Source organism: Vombatus ursinus, unplaced genomic scaffold (genome assembly GCF_900497805.2).
Source record: "Vombatus ursinus unplaced genomic scaffold, bare-nosed wombat genome assembly UNPS02014830.1, whole genome shotgun sequence".
Lineage (NCBI taxonomy): Eukaryota > Metazoa > Chordata > Mammalia > Diprotodontia > Vombatidae > Vombatus > Vombatus ursinus.
The window spans coordinates 3,493,832-3,516,764 of NW_020954608.1; the positions used below are offsets into that span (position 1 = coordinate 3,493,832).

General features: G+C 38.7%; 1 protein-coding gene across 2 annotated transcripts in view; it reads right to left on the minus strand.

Moving 5' to 3' along the window:
• The window catches only part of ZNF277 (zinc finger protein 277), a 175,137-nt gene that overhangs the window by 87,549 nt on the left and 64,655 nt on the right, over positions 1-22,933 (minus strand). The window contains exon 1 of one of the 2 annotated variants that reach the window (XM_027838865.1): positions 8,820-8,880. The exons of the other annotated variant lie outside the window; for it this stretch is intronic. Within the exon in view, the coding sequence (XP_027694666.1) occupies positions 8,820-8,835 (16 nt within the window). The 5' untranslated portion in view covers positions 8,836-8,880. Of the gene's footprint in view, positions 1-8,819; positions 8,881-22,933 lie in introns of those variants that run through there. 2 annotated transcript variants of the gene reach the window in all.

Here is a 22,933-nt window from a genome sequence, read left to right on the forward strand (position 1 = left end):
AAATTCCATTTCAATTCAATTCAGTAAACATTCATCAAACACCTACTATGTGCCAGTCCTCCTGACTTTTGTCTTCTGACTGGACTTCAATGACTCTGAAAGAGAGTAAGGCTGACAATTTTGTGCAACTCTGCTTCACAAATCCAATTCACAGACGAGTCAAGACATCCCCTGTGACATCATTGGCTCTCTTTGAAAACAATGTGTCAGACACAGTTATGTGGTGGTGTGTGCACAATCTAATATAAATACTATGTAAAACCCTTTTAAGAATTTTTTCTCCCTTTATCATAAGTCTTGCTGTAAGCTAAGTCTTTACCTGTTTCTGTTTTCCTCTCTTTGAGCAGAAGTCCTGATTCCCTGCTCTCTACAGATCATAGTTTAGCTAGGCACTTTGCAAAAGTAAAGCTTATAGTCAACTTTTTCTATACCATCTATATGAGGTTCTTCTGCCCTCTGAAATACTTTTTTTTTTAAAAGAGAACCCAGCCCTTTTGCAGCTATAATTCTTTAAAGATACTCTATTTCTTAATGGGTAATTTAAGGGATTTTTCAAGGATGATTTTGAACAGAAACATGGCATGGTGGACAGAGCCAGTTTTAGGGGCTCAAATCTTGCCTTTGGCACATATAGTCTGAGAGACCAAGAATAAGTCACTTAAATTCTCAGTGCCCCAGGCAATTCTCCAAGAGTAAACTGGATAATACTTATATGCATTGGTAGATGAGAGTTTCCTGACTGGGAGTACCCTATAACAATGAAATTGCAGGTCTGAACTCCAAAATTCTGACCAAATAGATTTTTTTGCTCCACCTCCCCGCCCCCAACAAGATTTCTGCTTGTACATGCCCTGTCATAGGTTATAACCATTTTGAAGGCAGGAACTATGTCTCATTTATACTTACTTGCTTCTTCAGCATATTCTCCCTCCAACAATTCACTGCACACAGTAGGTACTTTAAAAAGTACAGTAAATGTGAATGAACAGATGATACACTTCTATAGAATTAAGGATGTATCATAGACCTGTTATTTAGTCTAGAGTCTGCCAATGAGACTTCTTTGGCAACAGAACTATGTGTCTTCGAACCGTGAAAGAGCTGTGCTATGTGCCAGTTGATTTATTCAGTAAGGTCTTTCTCAGTAAGGTTTTGGCTTCTTTCAAGTAGATGTCTGTGTTAGTGAAGTCATGGCCACATAAATCACCTTTTCATCTTTCATTCTGGCAGGCCATTTGGCACAGGAATAGAATAGTTACCAAAATGCCCAGGTCCCAGGCACAAAGAATTGGGGTCCTCCAAGCAAGCGTATGTAAATCAGTCAGGGCCATAACCATCTTCAAAGTTCCCTTTTGGCTCCAAACCTACTTCACATCCTTCATTGTAAATGAAAAGCGCCAAAGTACCTGCTCTGGTCCTCCTGTTGTGGGGCTGTCTCCTCTGCTGAAAGGCATGGTTAACTAATGCTAACAAAAGGGAAGATGACTTTGTGCTAAGAAAAGCAGCCTGGTATAGTGGAAAGAGCATAGGATTCTGAATCAAGGTGCCTGGTTTCAAATGCCGCTCTGACATTTATCAGCTATGTGACTATACACGCATATCTTAACCTCTCTAGGCCTCAGTTTCCTCAGCTATAAAATGAAGAGGCTGGACTGGATGATTTTTGAAAGTCCTGTCTCAGTCTAGATCCTATAATTATAAAAATTTCCAAATAAAAGAGTGTTTTCCCTTATCACCAGGCAACCAACATACTAATTTACCCTGGAAGGGACAAATTCCTTAGGCAAGAAATGTTTATCCAGTAAACCTCAGGAACATCATATTCATGATCCTAGTATTTATTAAAATGCCTATCCTTGCATGCATGATTCCAGAATTTACCTATACAGCAGCAATGGTAAAAAATAAAATAAAATCAAATCAAAGCTTGTTATTAGTGGAGGTAGAAGGCAATGATTGCTCTTGTTTCAAAGCTATGTGCTTTGAGGACCCTCTCTAATCTAGGTGAGAGAAAAATGTGACTACTAGTAGCGAGCTGGTAAAACCATTTCCTGAGCCCTGTCTCAAAAGACTAGAGGCCACATATAATAACCATAAATAACCTGCATTTATGTAAAGTGTTTACAGTTGCTTTCTTTACATATACCCTGTGAGGTAGGTAGAATGATGACATACTACTCCCCTTTTGGCTTTTGCAACACATGCAGCATTTTCCAAAATCAGAAAAATTTTTCTTAGTTTTCCCCTGCCCTCCACTGGTGGTACAGAATCAATCATTCAGTTAGACCCCAGAAGGGCTAAGAAAAGCACCTCCACCAGAAAACGCATAATTCTATGATTTTAATGCTCTTCTGTCATCTCCATAAAACAGTTTTGTGACAAAAGAAAGAGCATGACCCTATAAAAATGGAGGAAGGAAGATTGCTTTCGGGAGGAAGATTCACAGAATGATAGCTTTAGAGACAGGAGTCTTAGAAATTATCTAGCCCAACCCCTTCAGTTTATAGATAAGAAAACTGAGGTCCCTTGTTCAGGGTCACAGAGGAAAGGACCACAAGGTAGGGCTATAATTTGAACAAGTACTAATTCTCCTGTATTAATAATTGGTTACTGTGTAAAAAGAACTACAGAATGGATGTTAGAACATTGCAGAACCTTAGAGTCAGTCAGTAAGCATTTATTAAGCACCTACTATGTGCCAGGCCCTGTGGCAAGAGCTGGAGATACAATGAAAGTCAAAAGACAGCTGCTGCCTTTGAGGAGCTCACAAGAGCTAGAAGGAATATTATAGATCATCTTGATCATCATTTTACAGATGAGAAAACTGAGGCACTGAGAAATGACTTGCTTTTATTTAGTCATGACCAATCTCCCCTAGCCACAAATGGTCCTTATAAAACACTTAAAAAACATAACCTATATTCTTATGGTATTATTATTTTGTATTTGTGAATGTGCTATATCTCCCTTGCCCCCATGCCTTGCATAACAAATAAATAAATGGATGGTTGGATGGATGGATGGATGGATAAATAAAAGAAAAAGCTTTTATTAAGCACTTATAACATGCTCAGAACTGTGCTAAGTGCTGGGGAGTCCAAATACAGAATGAAGACAGTCCCTCCTGCTCCTAGGGAGCTCACTTTCTAATGGGACAGAGGACACATGTAAAGGAATGGTGGCCAGGGAAGGGCAGAAAGGTTATTAGATTGGTGAGGAGATCCACAGGGGATCAGACTGACACCACATAACCAGTAGCAATGGCAGAAGTAATTCGATTATGGTTCAAAGATCCAGAACTATGGGGGAGGTTGGGAAGAAACCATAGTAGGCAGTAAGGCCACTGTTGAGAAAGAGGAAGAAGACAAAGTGAAGTAAAACGTGCTGGCTGAGGCTGTCCTACAACAGAGAGGGAGCCACTAGTCAGAAGAAGGGTCCCTTCTCCTCCTCCCACCCCCCAGTGAAACTTCCTCTAGGGTATGGTGTCTGATGTGGATGACAAGGGGGAACAGGAGGTGGCCAGACAGGAAGGAATGAAGTGTTCTACATATAGTTCTGTACCTGTTTGTTGTTCAGTCATTTTCAGTTGTGTCCTGACTTTCTGTAACCTCATCTGGGGTTTTCTTGGCAAAGATAATGGTGTGGTTTGCCTTTTCCTTCACCAGCTCATTTTACAGATGAAGAAATGGAGGCAAAAAGAAAGTGTCTGAGGCCAGATCTGAACTCAGGAAAATGAGTCTTCTTGACTCTAGGCCTACCCACTGTACCACCTAGCTGCCCAGTTCTGTATGTACATAGTTGGTACAAAATAAAAGTCTGCTGAATTGAACAATCTCAGGCATAAATACAGTAGTGCTTTTCTAATGGTTTTGTAAGTCAGTGGTCCCAGTCCCCTTCTCTCACTTGGATTACTGCAAGAGTTTTCCAATTGGTCTCCCCATTTACCTTCCATCTACTCTGCATTCATCTTGTCTATAACTTATATATGCATAGTTGTTTAGATGTTGTATCCCTCATTAGAACGTAAGCTTTCTGAGGGCAAGGGCCTTGCTTTTGCCTTTCTTTGTATCCCCAGTGCTTAGCACAGTGCCCAGATATATAGTAAGTGCCATTTAATAAATGCTTGTTGCCTGTCAATAATACTAGTTTCTATTTTGTGCAATTCATATAATAAGCTTGTTGACTTGTAGATTGTCCACATTACCATTCTCTTTTATGTAATTCATATATTTCTATTTACATTTTTTCAATTATCAAGCATTTCTTTTTTTTCCTTCCCATCTCCCCCAATGAAAAAAAATCCTTGCAATAAACATGAAAGTCAAGCCTTGATTAGCTTCAGTTTTCTTACTTGTAGAAAGGGGATAATAAAAGTAACTACCATAAAGGATCAAATGAGATGACATGTGAAGTGCTCTGCAAGCCTTACAAATGCTATTATTACACAAATGTTATTATTATTATTGTTTTTATTTTCATAGCAAAATACTATCCCATATTATTAGTCATGTCCAAAAGTGTGTGACTCATTCTACAGATTTAGCCCGTCATCTCTCTGTCAGGAGATGAGCAGCATTCTTCATCTCGAGTCTTTTGGGATCATCATTGGTCAATACACTGATCAGAATTCTTAAGTATTTCACAAAATTGTTTGAATTTACAGTTTTGTTGCAGTACAAATTGTTCTCCTGATTCTGCTCACTTCACTATAAAGCAGTTCATCCAAGTCTTCCCAGGCTTCTTTAAAATTAATCCCTTCAGACATTCTTTTAGCACAAGAGCAGTCTTCCACCATCATTTGTTCCACCATTTCCCAATTGATGGGTACCTGGTTAGTTTCCAGTTCTCTGCCACTGCAAAAAGAGCAGCTATAAAATATTTGTGTATATATAGGACAGTTTTCCTCTTTCTTTGATCTCCTTGGGCTACAGGCCTAGCAGTAGTATTGTGGGGTCAAAGGGTTTCATAACTTTTTTGGGCAGTTTCAAATTGCTTTCCTGAATAGCTGTACCAATACACAGCTCTACCAATAATGCATTGATGGCCCTGTTTTCCTATAGCCCTACCCACATTTGTCATTTTCCTTCTTTGTCATGCACTTTTTTTTTTTTTTGGAGGCAACTGAGGTTAAGTAATTTGCCCAGGGCCACACAGCTGGTAAGTGTCTGAGGCCAGATTTGGACTCAGGTTCTCCTGACTCCAGGGCCAGTCCTCTATGCATTAAGCCCACATACTTTTTAATCATTAAAATAAAATGCCTGTTTGAGCTATGAGAGGCAATAGGATGGAGTAGAAAGAGTACTGACCTAGTCAGAAGACCTGGTTTCAAATCTCAATTCTACTATTTGCTACCTGTATAACCTTGTGTTGATCACATCACCCCTTCTAGGGGTAGGGAACCTGTGGCTTTGAGGCCACATGTGGCCCTCTAGGTCCTTAAGTGCATCCCTTTGACTGAATCCAAACTGCGATTTGTTCTGTGAAGTTTGGATTCAGTTAAAGGGCTGCACTTGAGGACTTAGAGGGCCATATGTGGCCTCAAGGCCGCAGGTTCCCCAGCCTTGTGACCTTCAGTTCCCTCATCTTTAAAACAAGGACAAGAATAGTTATGCTGTTTCAAAGGATTCGTAGGATTTAATAATTGCTATTTATACAATAATAGCTAGCATTTATAAAGGTTTGCAAAGCACTTTATTAACATTATCTCATTTTACCTTCACAATACTCTGGGAGGTAGATGCCATTATTATCCCCATTTTACACAGGAAAATGGAGGCAGACAAAAGTTAAGTGACTTGTTCAGGTTCATGCAGCTATTAAATGTATAAGATGGGCTTTGAATTCAAGTCTTCCTGGTCCCTGGTCCTGAGCTCAGGTGGTAGATTTAGATAGAAGTTTTGTAGAAAAAAAAAATTAAAACAAATACTGTAGTCTATTCAGGCCCCAGTCTGCCATAAACAATTTAATTTATCCTTAAATCTATATCTAAGACATTTCTAGCTTGGAGAGGCAGAGATGTCCAAACTGGCACAACCCCCTCATGTCTTCCAACACGACTCCCTGCCCCAAGATTTCTAGTAACATAGTAAGGGTGAAAAAAAAAAGCTATTTTAAAATATAGTTTAAGTTAACATTCCAGAATGAAATCGCCAAAGTCACTATCTTATTCCTCCTAGACCTCCTAGAGGAGTCCCTGGGGTCCCTCTCAGAGATCTATATCAAGAATCTAAATTAAATAATAGGAAACTGTGAGAATATCTTTAGTTCAGTAAAGGAGGACACTTTCCCTGGGGTAGACCCACGTCTAAGCCCTTCTGGGGATAAAGAGAGATTACCTTTTAATCCATTCACCTAATGAAAGGTGTTTTTGTTCTCAACCTATCACCTACCCATCCAAGGGACTTACCCCTGGAGTCTGGAAAGGGCTTTAGAGAAAAATATTATTTCTTCATGTTTTCAGTCATAGTACAAGTGAAGTTTTAAATACGCTTTCATGAAATGAAACTGTGAAATCTTTTTGTCCCAACTGTTCATTTTAATAGTGAGGAAGTTGAGGGAGGCCCAGAAAGGCCAAAAGGGCATTTAGGTGGCTCAGTGGATAGAGTGCCAGGCCTGTACATTTCTGAGTTCAAATTTGGCCTCAGATACTTACTAGCTGTGTGACCCTGGTCAAATCCCTTAACCCTTTTTGCCTCAGTTTCTCATCTGTAAAATGAGCTGGAGAAGAAAATGGCAAATCATTGCAGTATCTTTGCCAAAAAAAAACCCTAAATGGGGTCACAAAGAGTTGGACACAACTGAAAAACAACAGAAAGACCAAAAGCACATAGCTAGTTTTACGTAGTCCAGGACGTGGGCCTAGCTTACTTGACTGCCTGCCCAAAGGTTAATAATGTTATTCTTTTAATTCTATTAATTAATTCTATTAACAAAATTATTCTTAATAATGTTAACATTAATAATGTTAATAATGTTATTCCTAATAATGTTAACTCCTCTTCAGTCAAACTTGTTATGTCTTCTACAAAAGATTTACATTCTGTGTCTAAGGGGAAAATATGTTTTTCAGGTTTATTTCTGTGCATTACAAATCAACCTGTTCTACACTGGTGCCTACATGTAATCAACAATGGTGAAGAAACGTTCCTTACCTTAAAAATTCATTGTTTAAGAACATCCCTCTAGAAATAGTTTTCTAATGATTGGATAGAAAAATTCTTTTCATTGTTTGTTTGTGACTAATGTCCTGACTTGGAAATTCCCAGTTATTTACATAGCCAATGGAATTAACCACCATCCTAGGGCTTGAGTTTATATCTTATTTTGTATCAAGAACAAGCCCTAGGTGAAGGCTGAATAGGCAGCTGCTTGCTTGGTGTGACAGGATGGGCAAGACAAAGTCCACTTGTTAGATGATGGGGTTGGGATCTGGGCCCCAGAAATGAAAAACCCTGGACTTTCCCACATGTCCAAATCTCTGGCATTTGCCTGAGGCTATAATCCCTTCAACTGGCCTTTCACTGTGACTACACCCAATCTCCCCTCCATAGTCTTGCCTCCCTATCCCCAGGCCACTTCCCAACCGTGGCAATTCTATTACCTCATGGACTACTTGGCCACTCCTAGATCCCTCCCACAATCTTTCTGTATATAAGGTCCAGCTTGTCTCCATTAAGGTGCTCCGATTCTTAGAATCTAGCCAATAGCCCATAGATGCTCAGATTCCTTAAGAGTCTAGCTAATATGGCGAATCTTCAATAAACCTTGTTTTTGGCTGCAAGAAGGCTTGGTTCTAAGTCTTTTGGGCAGGACCCCGGTGTCATGATTTTGGGATTCCAAGACCCCTAACCTCTAGACTGCATCAAGATGGTATCTCCCCAAGGTGCCTGATGTTCTCCAGATTAAAGACACTCCAGTGAATAATGGTTTTGTTTTGGAAAGTTCCAGTTGAATTCAGGTGGGGTGGGTTGTTGGGAAGGGGAGAAATCATGACAATCAATGTCTCCTGAAATGAGCACTGCACAGAGTTGCCATCCCAATTTGCTAACAAAGAGCAGGGCCTTTGGGGAATCGGGACTCAAAGCAAGGAAAGTTCTTTTGGAGGAGAGGAAAGGAAAGTTCATCAGCATAGTGTGCTCAGACTATAGCAGGCACTCCATCCTGAGTCAGCATGAGGCCACTGAGTAATGACCAGGAAACAGAGAAGTGCCAAAGATACCCTGCCTATTCACCTTATCATTCTGCTTAAGGCTCATCCTGGGAGTATATATACTATACTGGAGACTCTCTGTATTTACGGGTGGGGGAGAAGAGTGTATTATGGTACAGAGGTGCCCCTAAACTGGAGAAAAATCTGCTGATACTGCACGACTGTAGCCATAATGGAGCCTTACAGGTAAAGAGGGGTGGGTTCTTGTTTGACCACAGGAAGCTTCATCCTGCTTCCCAAACCTTTCCGTTTTTCAAAGCTTAGGACTGCATTAGGAAGAAGTGCCTCCAGTAAGTGCTTCTCTCTTTAATATCTTAAAGCTGCTCATTTCAAACTACGGAGGGCTGTAAACCTTTTCAATAGGGAGGGCATATGCTCAGGGAAGCTTCAGGCTGTAGCAGCAAATGAGGAGGAGGAGGCTGGGCTAGTCTGGCAGAAGAAGGCAGCTAAAGCACTCCCTTGAACAGAAGGACTGGCATCAAATATTCTACAATAGCTCTTTCCTACAAACCACCTTCATCCTAGGGGGCTGTCTGCTTTCAGAGAGGGAGCACAGAACAGTGGGAAGAGCACTGATGCTGGAATTAGAGGACCAATGTTGATAGCTCACCTGTGATGCTGCCCATCTCTAAGACACTGGGCAAATTAAGAGTGCTGAGCCTGGGTTTCCTTATCTGTCAAAAAAAGGGTTAAATGAGACCGCCTTCAAGGTGCCTTTTAGCTCCAGATCTAGAAGCCTAGGGTTTAGTAGTACTTCTACCCAGCTTTTATTTAAAATCCTTGTCTATGAGCAAGTTTGTAACAAAGACTTTTCCCGTGCCTTCACTTGGATATTTCTTAATCACCTGAGGAGTTATTTCAAACGCGGGAGAGCCTGGGTTTCAGGGTTGAACACTGGATTGGGTGTCTCAGCTCTGTCACTAACTACCCATGTGACCCTAACTAAGTCCCTTAATATTTTTAAATCTCAGATTCCTTAGTTGTAAACTCAGGTGATCGGACTCTATCAACCTTAAGGGCCCATCTAGCTCTATGATTTTTTTTTTCTAGCTAGGCAATGGGGTTAAATGACTTGCCCAGGGTCACACAGCTAGTAAGTGTCACGTGTCAGAGGTCGGACTTGAACTCAGGTCCTCCTGAATCCAGGGCCGGTGCTCTAGCCACTGTGCCACCCGGCTGTCCCTAGCTTTATGATTTTTGAGAGATCCAACAGATATAAACTGAAATTGCTACTGATATCATAGGTGACCTGAGTAATCTAAAGCTTCAGGAGATTAATACTAATCTAGGGAAGTGGAACTAGACATGTAACTTGGGCATGGTGACTAGGCTTTGCCCCAGAATGCACATATAAGAGCATGTTTCTTCTCTATGGTCTATACTATACAGTTGCCTCACTCCCAATCACTATTCTAAGGTTCCACTGCAATGAAATTCCATTCTTGGTTTTCATTTAAAAAAAAATTAATTTAAAAATTTTCCCCCATTTATATGTAAAAGCAATTTTTAACATTTGTTTTTTAAAACTGAGTTCCAAATTCTCTCCCTTCTCCCCCCACCCCCCGCCATTGAAAAGGCAAGAAATTCAATATAGGTTATATGTGTGGTAATGCAAAACACATCCATGATAATCATGTTGTAAAAGAAAACATAGACCAAAAAAATCTCAAGAGAAATAATGAAAGTAAAAAAAAAAAGTATGTTTCAATCTGTATTCAGACATTATCAGTTCTTTCTCTAGGGATGGACAGCATTTTTCACCATAAGTCCTTCAGAGTTGTCTGGGGAAATCCCATTCTTAGTAACCACATTCCCTCAATGCCATACCCTTCTGTCTCCCTGTTGTTCTTGTTTGCCCTTCATACCTAGAATTAGGAGGTCCTAAAATTGTTAATTGCACTGTGAGGGTGAGGCTGATGGGTATGGGATCTGAACCTCTAAAAGGAAAAGACCATGTCTTTGGGATCTGGACCCTCTAAAAGGAAAAGCCCCTGGACTTTCCCACATGGCCCAGTCCCTGATGTTCCCCTGAGGCACTGCTCATCCCAGTAATCCTTTCAACTGTCCTTTCATTGTGACCCCCCTTCATTCTCTGTTACCTTTGACCCAGCCCAGCCCTTCATTGTCTGTTTCCTTCAGACCACTCCAGGCTATTTCCCACCTTTAATCCCATCTAGACCCCTTCTTGGTTACCTCTGGTTACCCAGGCTATTGGCTACTCCTAGATCACATCTAGAGCTTCCCATAGTATTTCTGTACAAAAGGTCCATCTTGCCTCCATTAAATTGCTCAGATTTTTAAAATGTGGTCTGCTTATATTGGTGTTACAATAAAACTTGCTACATGGACTGAAAGATGGCTTGAGTGATTGAATTCTTTCAAGGCAGACCTGTACTCTTTTACCCTTGCATTTCAGGGTTCTTAGCACTCCTAGACTGCAATAGGGCCTAGGCCAGACTGTGGAGCATGGCTCTCCTTTCTGGTCTGATTTCACGCAGGAGGGACTATTTTCTATATTATACCACTTGCCTCAAGTGACTTTGCCATGAATGTAAGGATTACCAAACAGGGCTCTCAAGAGAGAGCAGAACCTAAATTTTTAGGGTATTTAAAACACCTGGGATGCTGGGTTTCTCTCTCTTTAAAAATGATAAAACTCTTTAATGCTAAAACTGAATCAGGTTTCTTTCTTAGTAGTGTTTAAGAAATGAGGGAAGAAGGAACTGATGAAGAAAGAGCATGAATAAAGAAACTGAACTGGCAAGTCAGCTTTATTTTATCTCTTCTAGATTATCCATACATCTGGCAAACTAGTGTTTCTCTTCAATTGGTTTATCCTATGAAATCAGGAGCTACCTTATGAAGGAGCAAAAGATTAATGATTTAGATAGATCTCGAAGGGCCACTAGAGGTCATCAAGTCCAACCTCTCCATTTTATAGATGCAGAAACAGTCCCAAAGTGGGCAAGTAATTTGTCCAAGGTCACACAAATAGTAAGTGGCAAAGCCAAGCCCTGACTTAGATCTATGTATGTAGGCCCTTCAATTTCAAATTCATCATGTTCTTTCCACTCAATCACCCTGCAGTTGTTTAAGGTATGGTACTTTGTAAGCATTTTAAGGGAGAAAGACCTTAGGTAGAGAATCCAAAAGTGAGAAATATAAAAAAGTAAGTCCTTTCTGTAAGTCCCCTTTTAATAAATGATAAATATTTGGCTTGCTTGTGGACCAGTGAGAACTCTTTTAAGAGGTTCTTTAAGAAGCTTACATAGTGCTTCAATGAAGGTATATACAGTGAACATGAAGTTTTTTGGTGTTTACAAAAACACACAGTTGAAAACATAATTTTGAATTCCATTCTCTGGAGATCTTTCATACTTATTAATATTCCTACGAGGGAGTTAGAGTCAGAGAAGGCTTGAATAAGCACATGCAAAATCTACTCCTATTTATTTTATTTTATTGACATTGGTAAAACATGCTTGTTTGTACACACACACACACATACACACACACACAAACACATACACACAGTCTATCACCCCTCATCCCTTCCCACTCCAAAAAAAAATCAATGAGATAGGACAGAGATAGAGAGTTGAGAAAGAGACTGATATATAGTTTTTAATAAACTTTTTTATATCACAGTAAATAAAATTAAATACAAAGTAAATAAAATAATCAACAGAGTATAGAAAACCATATATAATAAAATCAAGAATATGAAGCCTCTTCAGTAAGATCCACAGTCACTCAAATAAGATTGTCAGTAAGCAATACAGGAAAACCCAACATGGATAAAGAATTTATATTGCCATTTTCTCTTAGTGCCATTTTGCTGATTTCTACTCTCGTGTTGGAGCCAAGTGTAGGAAGAAGCAAATGTGCAGGTTGAAGCGCAAAAGGAGAAATATGAGGCCCGGGTCCAAGGAGCTTGACTGAGGCTGACCACAGCGGTCACAGAAACAGAAAGATGGAATGCCTGATCTGTGCTTACAACTGGCTAAAGTCTCTGGAAGTGTCATGCTAACTAGAACTGTACCAGCTTTCTGCCTCATTCAGAACTTTTTCTATTTAAATCCTCTCTGACAGAGGAATTTCTATCTTTTAATTCCTTCAGGAAGGTCCATTTGCCTGAAATACTTTCGATTAATCTTGTGCCATAAACTCTCTTGATGTTTTAGACTGACTGGTTTCTTTGTGGCTAGGTATAAGTAGCTCCTGTAAAATAAATCTTCATCTTTTTTTTTTTTTGGTTACACAAATGTAACTCAGACTATGCCTTGCAACTAAATGGGTAGCCTATAAGATTAATCTATTATTATATAAAGCTTAGATAGACACAGCATATGGGAAAAAAGATATTCCAAAACTGAATAGGAGGATAACAAGTTGGGTTTTAGCTGGGAAATTGTTGCATTAGGGCTTTCAAGAATCCCAGATTATTCCCTACCACAAAGGCCCATCTTTTCAATGAGGGGTTCTTCTCCCAAAGGGTCCATGGATAGATTTTTAGAGGGGGTTATGAACTTGGATGGGGAAAAATTACCTCTTCATTTTTACTACACTCTGAAATTTAGCATTTCTCTAATTATGAATGTAAGCAACAAACCACAATAGTAATTGTAGGACCTGTTACTTTGTTAACAATAGAAATTACAGATATTTTCATACAACATTATAATTGTTGACTATAACTCAAAATATCATTGACAATCATTACTATTTTGAAGTAGTTAATTAATATAGTTAATAGATCAGCCATTACACATCTTGTGATCACAGTCTATCCATTTAGAAACTACAGATTATAACTGAATTCTTTTATAATTCTGCATATTTTACTTTATGCATTTAAAAACATGACTCTGAGGAGTACATGTAGGCATCACTAGACTGCTAACAAGTTCCATGACAAAAAAGGATTAAGAACTCCTATTTTAGATCAACATTCTCCATATTCTGTATGTTGTGAATCATGAAACACCATGATCTCAAAATTTCAGTTGATCCAAAGGATGTTGGAATGATCCTTGGTGGGCATATGTAAGCTGCAGCATGTTCCAAAAATGACTTGTACACAAGAAGTGACATAAAAGACAACATCAAGGCATACGACTAGAAAAAGAAATGGGCCATGCATGGAGCAAGATCAAGGGAAAACAGATGCAAAGAGAAATACTGTACTAGGAAACACAAAATATTAATAGACCTACAAGAAAACCTCCAGCGTAGTAGCCTCTGTGGAGGTTTATGAAAGTTTATCCTTTATGGAAGGATGAGAGTAAGAATTACACAGGACGAGAAAGTATATAAATGCGGATGGGTTTCCATCTATACAAATGAATGAGATGATGAATCTATAGAAATATCAAAATGTAACGGTGACACAAAATTGTTGTCTTTGTTGAAGAAACAATAAATTTTCATAATGCTTTAGGGTTTACAATGACCCAATGAAGTAGTGTGGACAAGGTAGATGCATCCATCTGTTTAACCATCCATTCGTGTATCTATTTTCATATAAACAAATAAAGTGTGTATGGGGGGTGAAACGGATGGGGAAATTTTTTTTCACAATTAATATGACAGCTAAAATGTCAGCACATAGAATTTACAAAGAACTGACATAAAATCTACAAGAAAAATACCTACTTCTTCCAAATTCAAATGATATCAACTGTAAATTTCACAAAGTGAAAACATAAATTGTAAATAAAATATGTGAAAAAATCCACATCATCAACAAATGACCTTACTCATCAAACTGGGAAATATGAATAAAAATGATAGAAATCCATGATGGCAGAGCTGTGGGTAATAAGCTATACAATGATGATAGAATTGCAGGTGGAAAATACATTGATTTAAAGGTAGAAGACCCTAAGATCTCAATCAGTTCAATCCCTTCATTTTACAGATGAAGAAAATGGAGCTCAGATAGACAGAAATGACTTGACCATCACTACACCAGTAGCAAGTATCAGCAAGGATATGAACCCAGGCCTTCTGTCTTCAAATTCAGTCTCTTCCATGATAGCACAGTTGCTCAAGACCTATGGTAGCATACCATCATAAAGTTGATTGGACTATTTGACTCATTAGACCTACTAGTGGGAATATACCATTAAGGAAGTAATTAAAAAGAAGTAAATAAAAATGTGTATATACATACTGAGAGCTATGCTATCTGCAATATCTAAGAATTAAAAACAACCTAAATGTACATTGGTTGAATATAAGTGAACCATGGCCTATTAATATAAAAGAATTCCACAGGATAAGGATAGTGACTAGACCTGCAATTTTATTAGTATACAGCAGCAATTCTCAAAATTTTTGGTGTAAGAACCCCATTCACACTCTTTTTTTGTTTTGTTTTGTTTTTAGCTAGGCAATGGGGTTAAGTGACTTGCCTAGGGTCACACAGCTAGTAAATGCTATGTGTATGAGGCCGAATTTGAACTCAGGTCCTCCTGACTCCAGGGCTGGTGCTCTATCCACTGAGCCATCTAGCTGCCCCCCACACTCTTTTCTTAAGCCCTTTTATACTCATTTTTTTTTTAAAAGTTTTTTTCTTAATACAGCATGAAAAGGCTATGATTCTATAGGGAAACTGTAATACGTAGTTTCCAGGAGATAAGGTACATGTTGGAATGACAACCTATGCACACTTTGGCTGAGAGGTCAGGGCAGACTGGGCCACCTCCTCCATGCACCCTCTAAGCCTTCGTCCTAAGGTCTTGTTTGTCTTTTAGTTGTATACACACATATTAACAGATATAGACGTGGGACAGGGACTCAATACACCTGAGGCTGACAAAAATCATTGGGTAACACATGACAAGAGAGACAGAAAGCCCCTTCCTCACCTCAATAATCCCAAGACTAATCACTAGGTTAACTTTCTTAAAGCTCTAAGAACTCATAAACTACTGTGTTAGTTGTCTTTCTAGTATAAGATGTAGTGATTATTGGATTAAATATTCATTTAGTGTAAAACTGGAGTCTAGCAGAGGGTTGGGGTGAGGGCTTCCATTCAGAATGACAACCACAATGAAATCTGTTACAGAATTAGGCCCTGTGTAAGGCACCAAGGTAGGATCATGCAAATCCCACAATAAGGAAGCCCCTTTATACTCTTAAAAATTATTTAGGACTTTTCCCCAAAGAGCTTTTGTTTATGTGGGTTAGATCTATCAATATTTACTATGATAAAAATTAAAACATCTTAGTAATATTATGAAAAGAATTTTGACCTCATAGATTCACTGAAAGGGTCTCAGGGAACACCAGGGGTCCCTGGATCACACTCTGAGAAACACTGGTATAGGGGAACTCCCATGTGAATAAACTACTTTAGGTTGGCACCATCTTTGCAACTTAAGGGTCTTTGAGTACTAAAGCATTGAGAGATGAAGTATCTTCCCCAGCCAGCATGTGTCAGAAATGGGGGTTGAATCTAGGTCTTTCTCGCTTCAAGGTCAGCTCATTAATCTACCACGCAACACTTTTTCTCTCTAATACTATATAGTCCTTTTAAATGACAAGTATGAGGAATATGGAAGGGACTTTTACAAAATAATGCAAAGTGAAAAAAGCAGAACTACAGGAGCAGTATATACTGGCTATAACTACCTTTAAAAAGTCTAAGACATTTACAATCGTAAAGAATGGGAGGGAGTTACTGTTATGGTATCATTGTAATTAGTACATTTAAGTCTGCTGCACATTTAAAATACAAAAACAGTGCTTAATAGGCTTTTAAAATGTAAGTCAGGTCCCTCTTTTAATACGCCCACTCTACATAATCAAAGACTTTTTGGGGTACACAGACATGGCGCTTCCTCAGATTTTATGGCTGCAGGGCCAAGGTAGAAATGATGGCTCCCACTGGGATGCCTTCTACCCTTGAGTGGGGGAATCTTTGACTACCTCCCTTCCACCAGTAGAGGGCAGCTAGTAGCTAGAGAAGAAACAATAGTCATTTGACATTTTGTAGGGTTTAAGAAAATTTTCAGCAGTAAGCCATGAAATAAAAATGGGAGTTCTGATTAAATCTCAGCTAACCATCAATTCAACTAACCAGGAAAATGCAGTTCACTATTATTTGGGATTAATAAGGGTTTTGTTGAACATTGAGGACGTGTTCACCTGGTAGTGTCCCTTTAGAGAAGTGAAGTTTAAGAAAGGAACAACTTATTTCCAACATGAAAAAAAAAAATAAAACGGACATGGATACCTCTATGCTATCTCATCCCCCTACCCCTCAGTTTTCTGGATATTAGAATGCATGAAGAGAGAACAAGAGATGGCTGACCCCAAAGGACAGGTAGACCTGGTTTTTTTTTTAATTGTGCTCTATAATTTCATTTTCTAAATGAGTTTTTGTCAAACAGAAGCTTTACAGTATATCAGGTGAGGTTGAGCTTAATGTGACTTACCTGATTTGATCTGACAGGTAATTATTTTGGAGTAAATCCTGTAGTCAATTTTTTAATGAAACGAGTCAATAATTTGAAAATCGTAAATCACCTGTCCAGTGCTCCCTATTAAGTATAATTAGTACCTTTGATAGAAGCATAAATTTCTGAATTATGGAACAAATATATCTCTAAAACATTAAATAGTTGTGCTGGCTCTCTAGGGTTCTATTTTACTTTCAAGTGTTCAGTGTTTTAATTATCAAGTACTTTCTCAACACATAAAATTACATTGTTTTCTATGGCATAGGTTAATGTTGGTATTTTTCTAGGCACATGAAAACAAAAATGATATAAGCAATGTATGTGGATATTTTAAAAACGTCTATAACCACCTCACTCTCTGCTCAAGACTTTTAGGTCTATGTTCTAATTCTCTAGCATCTATACTTTGTAAAATTTTAAGATAAGTAAGTAGTCCACCATAAGAAATATGAGCATCTTATCTGTCCAATAAGTGACTAGATTTTTTTTCCTGCAGAAATAAGCTATCTTTTTAAAAAAAAATCTTGTGTTAGACACAAATATAGGTTAGAATCCTTCCTAGAATCTTATTTCCTTCAAACCTCAGCTCAGGCATCATCTTCTAAATAAATCGTTTCTTGGTCTGCCCAGCTGCTTGCCTCCCCCCACCCCCCCAAATTATTTTGCATATATACTTATATATGGACTTGTTTTCTTCTCCTATACAATGTAAATTTCTTAAGGACAAGAACTGCTTAATTTATGGGGGTTTTTTAATCCCCAGTGCCTAGAATTGTGCCTAGCATATAGCTCTTTTTTTCTTTCTTTCTTTTTTCTTTTCTTTTTTTTTTTTACAATGGAAAGAACCTTTGCTTTATTCTGTTGATTCTGAACTTAACAAACACCACACAAAATGGCCACTTCCATCTACACAACAGAATAAAGAAGGAGAATTGTACATGAAGCCACCAATCTGCACATAGTTGTTAATAAATTTTTACTGACTGACTAACGGGCAGCCTTTCTTATTATTCTATTTCTCATGGGTTGCAATGGTCAAAAAAATTCACTACCTAGTGATTTACTTACTGCAGAAAGTCTGTAATTAGATAGGCTGAGTCTTGGATCACAGATTAGTGTGTGGCCAGTACCATATTGAAAGCTTTTCCAATTTTCAATAATCTACTGCATTTCCTGCTATGCGGGCATAGCTGTCTAGAATGTATGATTACTTCCACACCCCAATGAAGCACTTTGCGGAGGCCTTTTGGCCATGATCAAGTGTACTCTGTGTATATAAACACACAAACACAGAAACACACACAATCAATTAGGACTCATTTAGAAGAAATTTTGGCTCTTTAATGAATTTTCTTAAGGGGGAAAAATTATTGTTGTTACAGAATTCTTTGTCATTCTTGTCTACAGCTAAGGAGTCTTCTGGTAAAGATCTGAGGGTTTAGATATTAAAGTTTTAAGTTCTAGCCTCTTCCTCAACGTTTTTGATTAATATTATATTATTGTACAGTACAATGCCTTTACACCATTTACATTGAGTACCTGATGAAATCAAATGGCTTAATTTGAATATAGGCTCATTTGCTCACTATCTCTATAGTCTTAGGCAAGTCACATAACTTCTCTAGGTCTCAGTTTCCTTCACTGTAAAGTGAAGGAGTCTACTTGATGACAGCTATATCTGTGACGCTAGTATGAGGCAGGCTTTTTGGCATTATGTCCAACAGGTTTCAGGTATTGAGATACCAAAATAATTTAAGACACTTCCATTGAAAAGGCATGAACTCCAAGGCTGGGCATGATAACAGGACTCTTAACAGATTAACAATCAAGCTTTCTTTTAGTACTGGTATGTACATGGATAAAGGACTGGTCTTATAGTTGGGAAGTTTTGGGTTCAAGTCTTGCTTGTGACATATATAATAGTTATGTGACCTTGGACAAGTTCACAGGAAAGCCTGTGAGACTATAAATTATAGACAAGTTTCTGATCTGCATCATTGCAGGGAAATTCCATGCCAGAAGTTCCCTGTAACAGCAAGATATGGTACAAACAAGGTACCAGAGACTTCACTTGGCTTTGGCAGGAAGAAGCTTATAGATCAAAGGCATGTCTGAGCTAGAAGACATTGTTCCTTAGAGGTTATCCTGGCTCAACACCTATATTTTACAAGTGAGTAAACTGAATATCAAATAGGATATTTTTATTGTTACTCTTTTGCACCTTTAATGCCAATGACCATCAACTCCTTTCCTTGACAGTAAATTTACCAATAACATCCCTCTGTCATGTTAGCCAGGAAATATTTTTCTTCTTTCATTCACTTCAAACATATTTGTTGACTGTCCCCTATATTCAAAGCACTGTAGAGGATGCAAAAATGGGAGGAAAAAAAAAATAGAAAGAAAAACAGCGCCTGACCATTAGGGACCATTAGGGGAGAGGAGACGCTTCACTAAATAATTGTAACACAAGATGCTACATTGAGATTGAATATAATCTAGCATTTCCAAACGAGTTTATGTGTAACACTGAGCAACATGAATGTCTAATTACTAACAGAGACACTGAAGCATTAGATTTACTTCTTGGTTTCAAGTCACATAGCAGCCCCTGGGGGCAGGTGGCCTGGTCTCAGTCTGGGGTCCAGCATTTGACAAATTGGTACTTCCACAGAGTTCTATCTATATCCTTATTCTCTCAGCTGCTCTACCAGCTTGAATTCGAGTTGCTCTCTCTCTCCCTCTATTTTTTAGAGTCAAAAAGATGTAATGAAGTGTGCTGGATATATTAAAATTTCTCTGTTTATTTGTACAATGATACTTCTCAATTCTCAATAGACCAATTTTGGTTTCACAAACTGGATGTTCCCAAATCTTTGGGGTCAGATTCCCTTCAAATGTTAGTTTACCATATAAAATAATTTGAAAAACTCTATCAAGAGATCAAAGGAGAAAATATATGAAAAGCACTTTGCAAAACCTAAAAGTGCTCTAGAAATGCTAGCCCTTTTTAAAAAAGATTAGAATAAATATTGATATTATTTGTTTGTAGGCATTATTTTTGTTGTTATTATGCATCTATCAACACCCACAGTTCAGTACTGACTTTTTTTTTTTTGAAGGAGGGAAGGTACAGGGAGGAGAGCTGGATCTTTGATTTCACCAGTATAGAGAACTCTGGATGAAGACACTCCCTTTACCAAGGCAGACTGGTACCTACTCTGCAGTTTGTGGCCTTACAGATCTGTCTGGAACAAAAAGAGGTTGGTGCCTTCCTAAGGGCACATAGACAGGACATGTTTGAGGCAGAACTTGAACTCAGGTCTTCCTTCTCTATCTATTAGTTTATGTTGCCTTTCATTCACTGACACGTGTATTTTAAAACTGCAAGGATCTGTGATTTCATTCGTTTGTGTTCCTTTGACCGACAAAGACTGCAAGCCTTCTGAGCCTTCCACACTTTAGTATAGGTTTTTTGTGAGTTGCAATGTTGGAAAAACTTTCTTTGCTTGATGGCTAAGCTTATAGAACTAAATGTTAGGCTAGGTGGTTCCTCAGACCACAGGCAAGACTATACTTAAAGTCCACTTAGCTTGGTAAGATTTTTCGGAGATTGTGCTCTACTTAAAGGTATTGCCATTAAGAACACAGGGTCATTTTGATACCAAGAGACTTTAGGAGACAAGACCTGGGCAAGTTAGTTAATGCTATTGATGCATATTATAGATTATTCATAGAGGGCAATTTGGTGGCTCAGTGGTTAGAGTGCTGGGCATGCAGTCAGAAAGACTCATCTTGCTGAGTTCAAATCTGGCTTCAGACACTTTCTAGTGGTGTGACCCTGGGCAAGTTATTTAACCCTGTTTGCCTCAGCTTCCTCACTTGTAAAGCGAGCTAGAAAAGGACATGGCAAATCACTCTAGTATCTTTGCCAAGAAAACCCTAAAATGGGGTCACAAAGATTTGGACATGACTGAAACAACTGAAGAACTATAAACCATTTACTATTCCAGCAAACGATAAGGAGGATAGGAATTGGGGAGTGATGAGAACGAACTGATAGATATGTGACAGTAGTAAGAGGAAGTAAAGAAAAGTTTCTCATTGATATCTGGAGACCCAATCACAGGGACCAGGAGAAAAAGAGCGGTGCAAGGTTGCTGGCCCCAGTCAGTATGCTAAGTGCTGGGGATACAAAGAGAAATAAAAGGTAGTCGCTGCCCTCCAGGAGCTCATGATCTAGTGACTCACACAACAAGCAAACAAATACTTACAAACAAGCTATATATAAGGTAAAGTGGAAATAATCAACAAAGGGAAGGCACTAGACTTAAGAAGAATGGGGAAAGACCTCCTCAACGGGGACCTGAAGGAAGCCAGGGAAGTCAGGAGGCAGAGACGAGGCGGGAGAACATTCTAAGCATGGAGGACAGCCAGAAGAAATGCCCAGAGCTGAGAGATAGAATGTCTTGTTTGTGGAACAGCAAAGAGGCCATTGTCACTGGACTGCAGAGTATATGGTGTGTTGGAAGGTATAAGAAGAATTAAATTCTCTGGGCCTTACTTTCTTTGTAAAATGGGGAAATAGGACTAGATGACCTCTAAAGTCTTCTGGTCCTAAATTCTAAGATGGATAGAATCATTGAAGATTCCCAGGCAATTAAATTTGGAAGAATGATTCACAAAATAAAATACCAGTGTCAAAGTGTTGGAATGAGATCTTAAAAGTGAGGAAACTACCTGAGATAATGAATGAGATTAAAACAAAATACTAAACTAACTGTTTACTTGAAGTCATTAAAACATAATCAATTTTCCTTTTATGAGCTCCTAACCGGATGTTCACATAAGCCCCATGAAACTGGCATACCCTCATTATCTTCATAAAATAAAGCCAAGCAACCAAGCTAAGGAAAAATTAGGGACATGGCCTAAATATCGTCATTGTAATCCATTCACCAAGTATGGGACACTTTGATCTGGAGAAGGTTAAACTGATTACAGAGAATTATTTTTTCCTGACCTCAAAAAGTTAGTACAGACAGAACACAGGAAAACTCAGAAATGATGAACTGTCTCAAAAGCCAGTCAGTGAATCCATCTTTTTTCTTTTTAATTAAGAAAAAGTGATAAGCCCACATTCCTAGTGTTCTCATACTGATGGCCTGCTGATTGTCATAAAGTTCCAGACAGGAGGGAAAAAAAAGAAATAGCTCATGATAAATCACTGAAATATTCCATATGCAGGACAGAGGACCACAGATTTAGAGTTTAAAGTGACTTCGGAGGTTGTCATCCACCTCCCTATTTTATGGTCCAATCCCCTTATTTTAAGAATAAGGAAACTGAGGTCTACAGAGATTAAATGACCTGCCTCAAGTCACACAATTAATGAGTAACAGAGACTAGACTTAAAAAGAGGTCCTCTGGTTCAAAATCCTTCTCTCTTTACTAGTGGACCATACTAGACCCGTGTGCTAGGTTGCATTATTTTCAAGAGCTCTCCAATCGGGTATTCCAAACTCCTTGGCATGTGCTTACACCCTTTATAATGGATGAGGTCCTCATTCAAATTAAATTAATTTCTGGGTTTTATTTATTTTTTATTTTGTGCCTTTATTGCTTAGTAGAGTGCAGTGGTCACAGGATCACAGGCTCATTGATTCAGAACAAGAAGGGACCTGCATGGCCATCTAGTCTAATTCTCTCACTCTACAGATGAGAAACTAGGCCCTGAAAGTTAAATGACTTGCCCAGGATCACACAGCTAGGAAGTGGCTAAAGAGGGACTTAAGCCCAGCTATCCCTGACTCCATGTTCAGCACTTAATACTGCTAGTAAAGGTTTAATAACTGCTTGTTAACTGATTTTCATTACTGGGAAAGAACTGTTCTTTTGGATGTGGTGAACAAAGCAAAAGGCTGTGTTTTGCATTCTGCTTTTTCTTAAATCTGTAACTAGCACTAACTTTCCTACTAGGGGCTGGTTTCTATCCTTACTCCTTTCTTACCCTCTTGGCAGTTTCATTAGGCACAAAAAAGAGCTGCAGTGACTCAGAACGAGTGAAACCTTCCTATGACTCCAATAAGGGGCTTTTAAATTAGGCTGTAAAGCAAATTACATATGCAGCATCTCTTAGTCCCACTACCCACCCCAGAAATAAACAAGCAAGAATCAACTCCTGCACAAAACAAGCAGACGGATCCATTTAGACTCATCTGAAGGGGGCTCAGACAAGGCTGGGGTTGTTAACTTT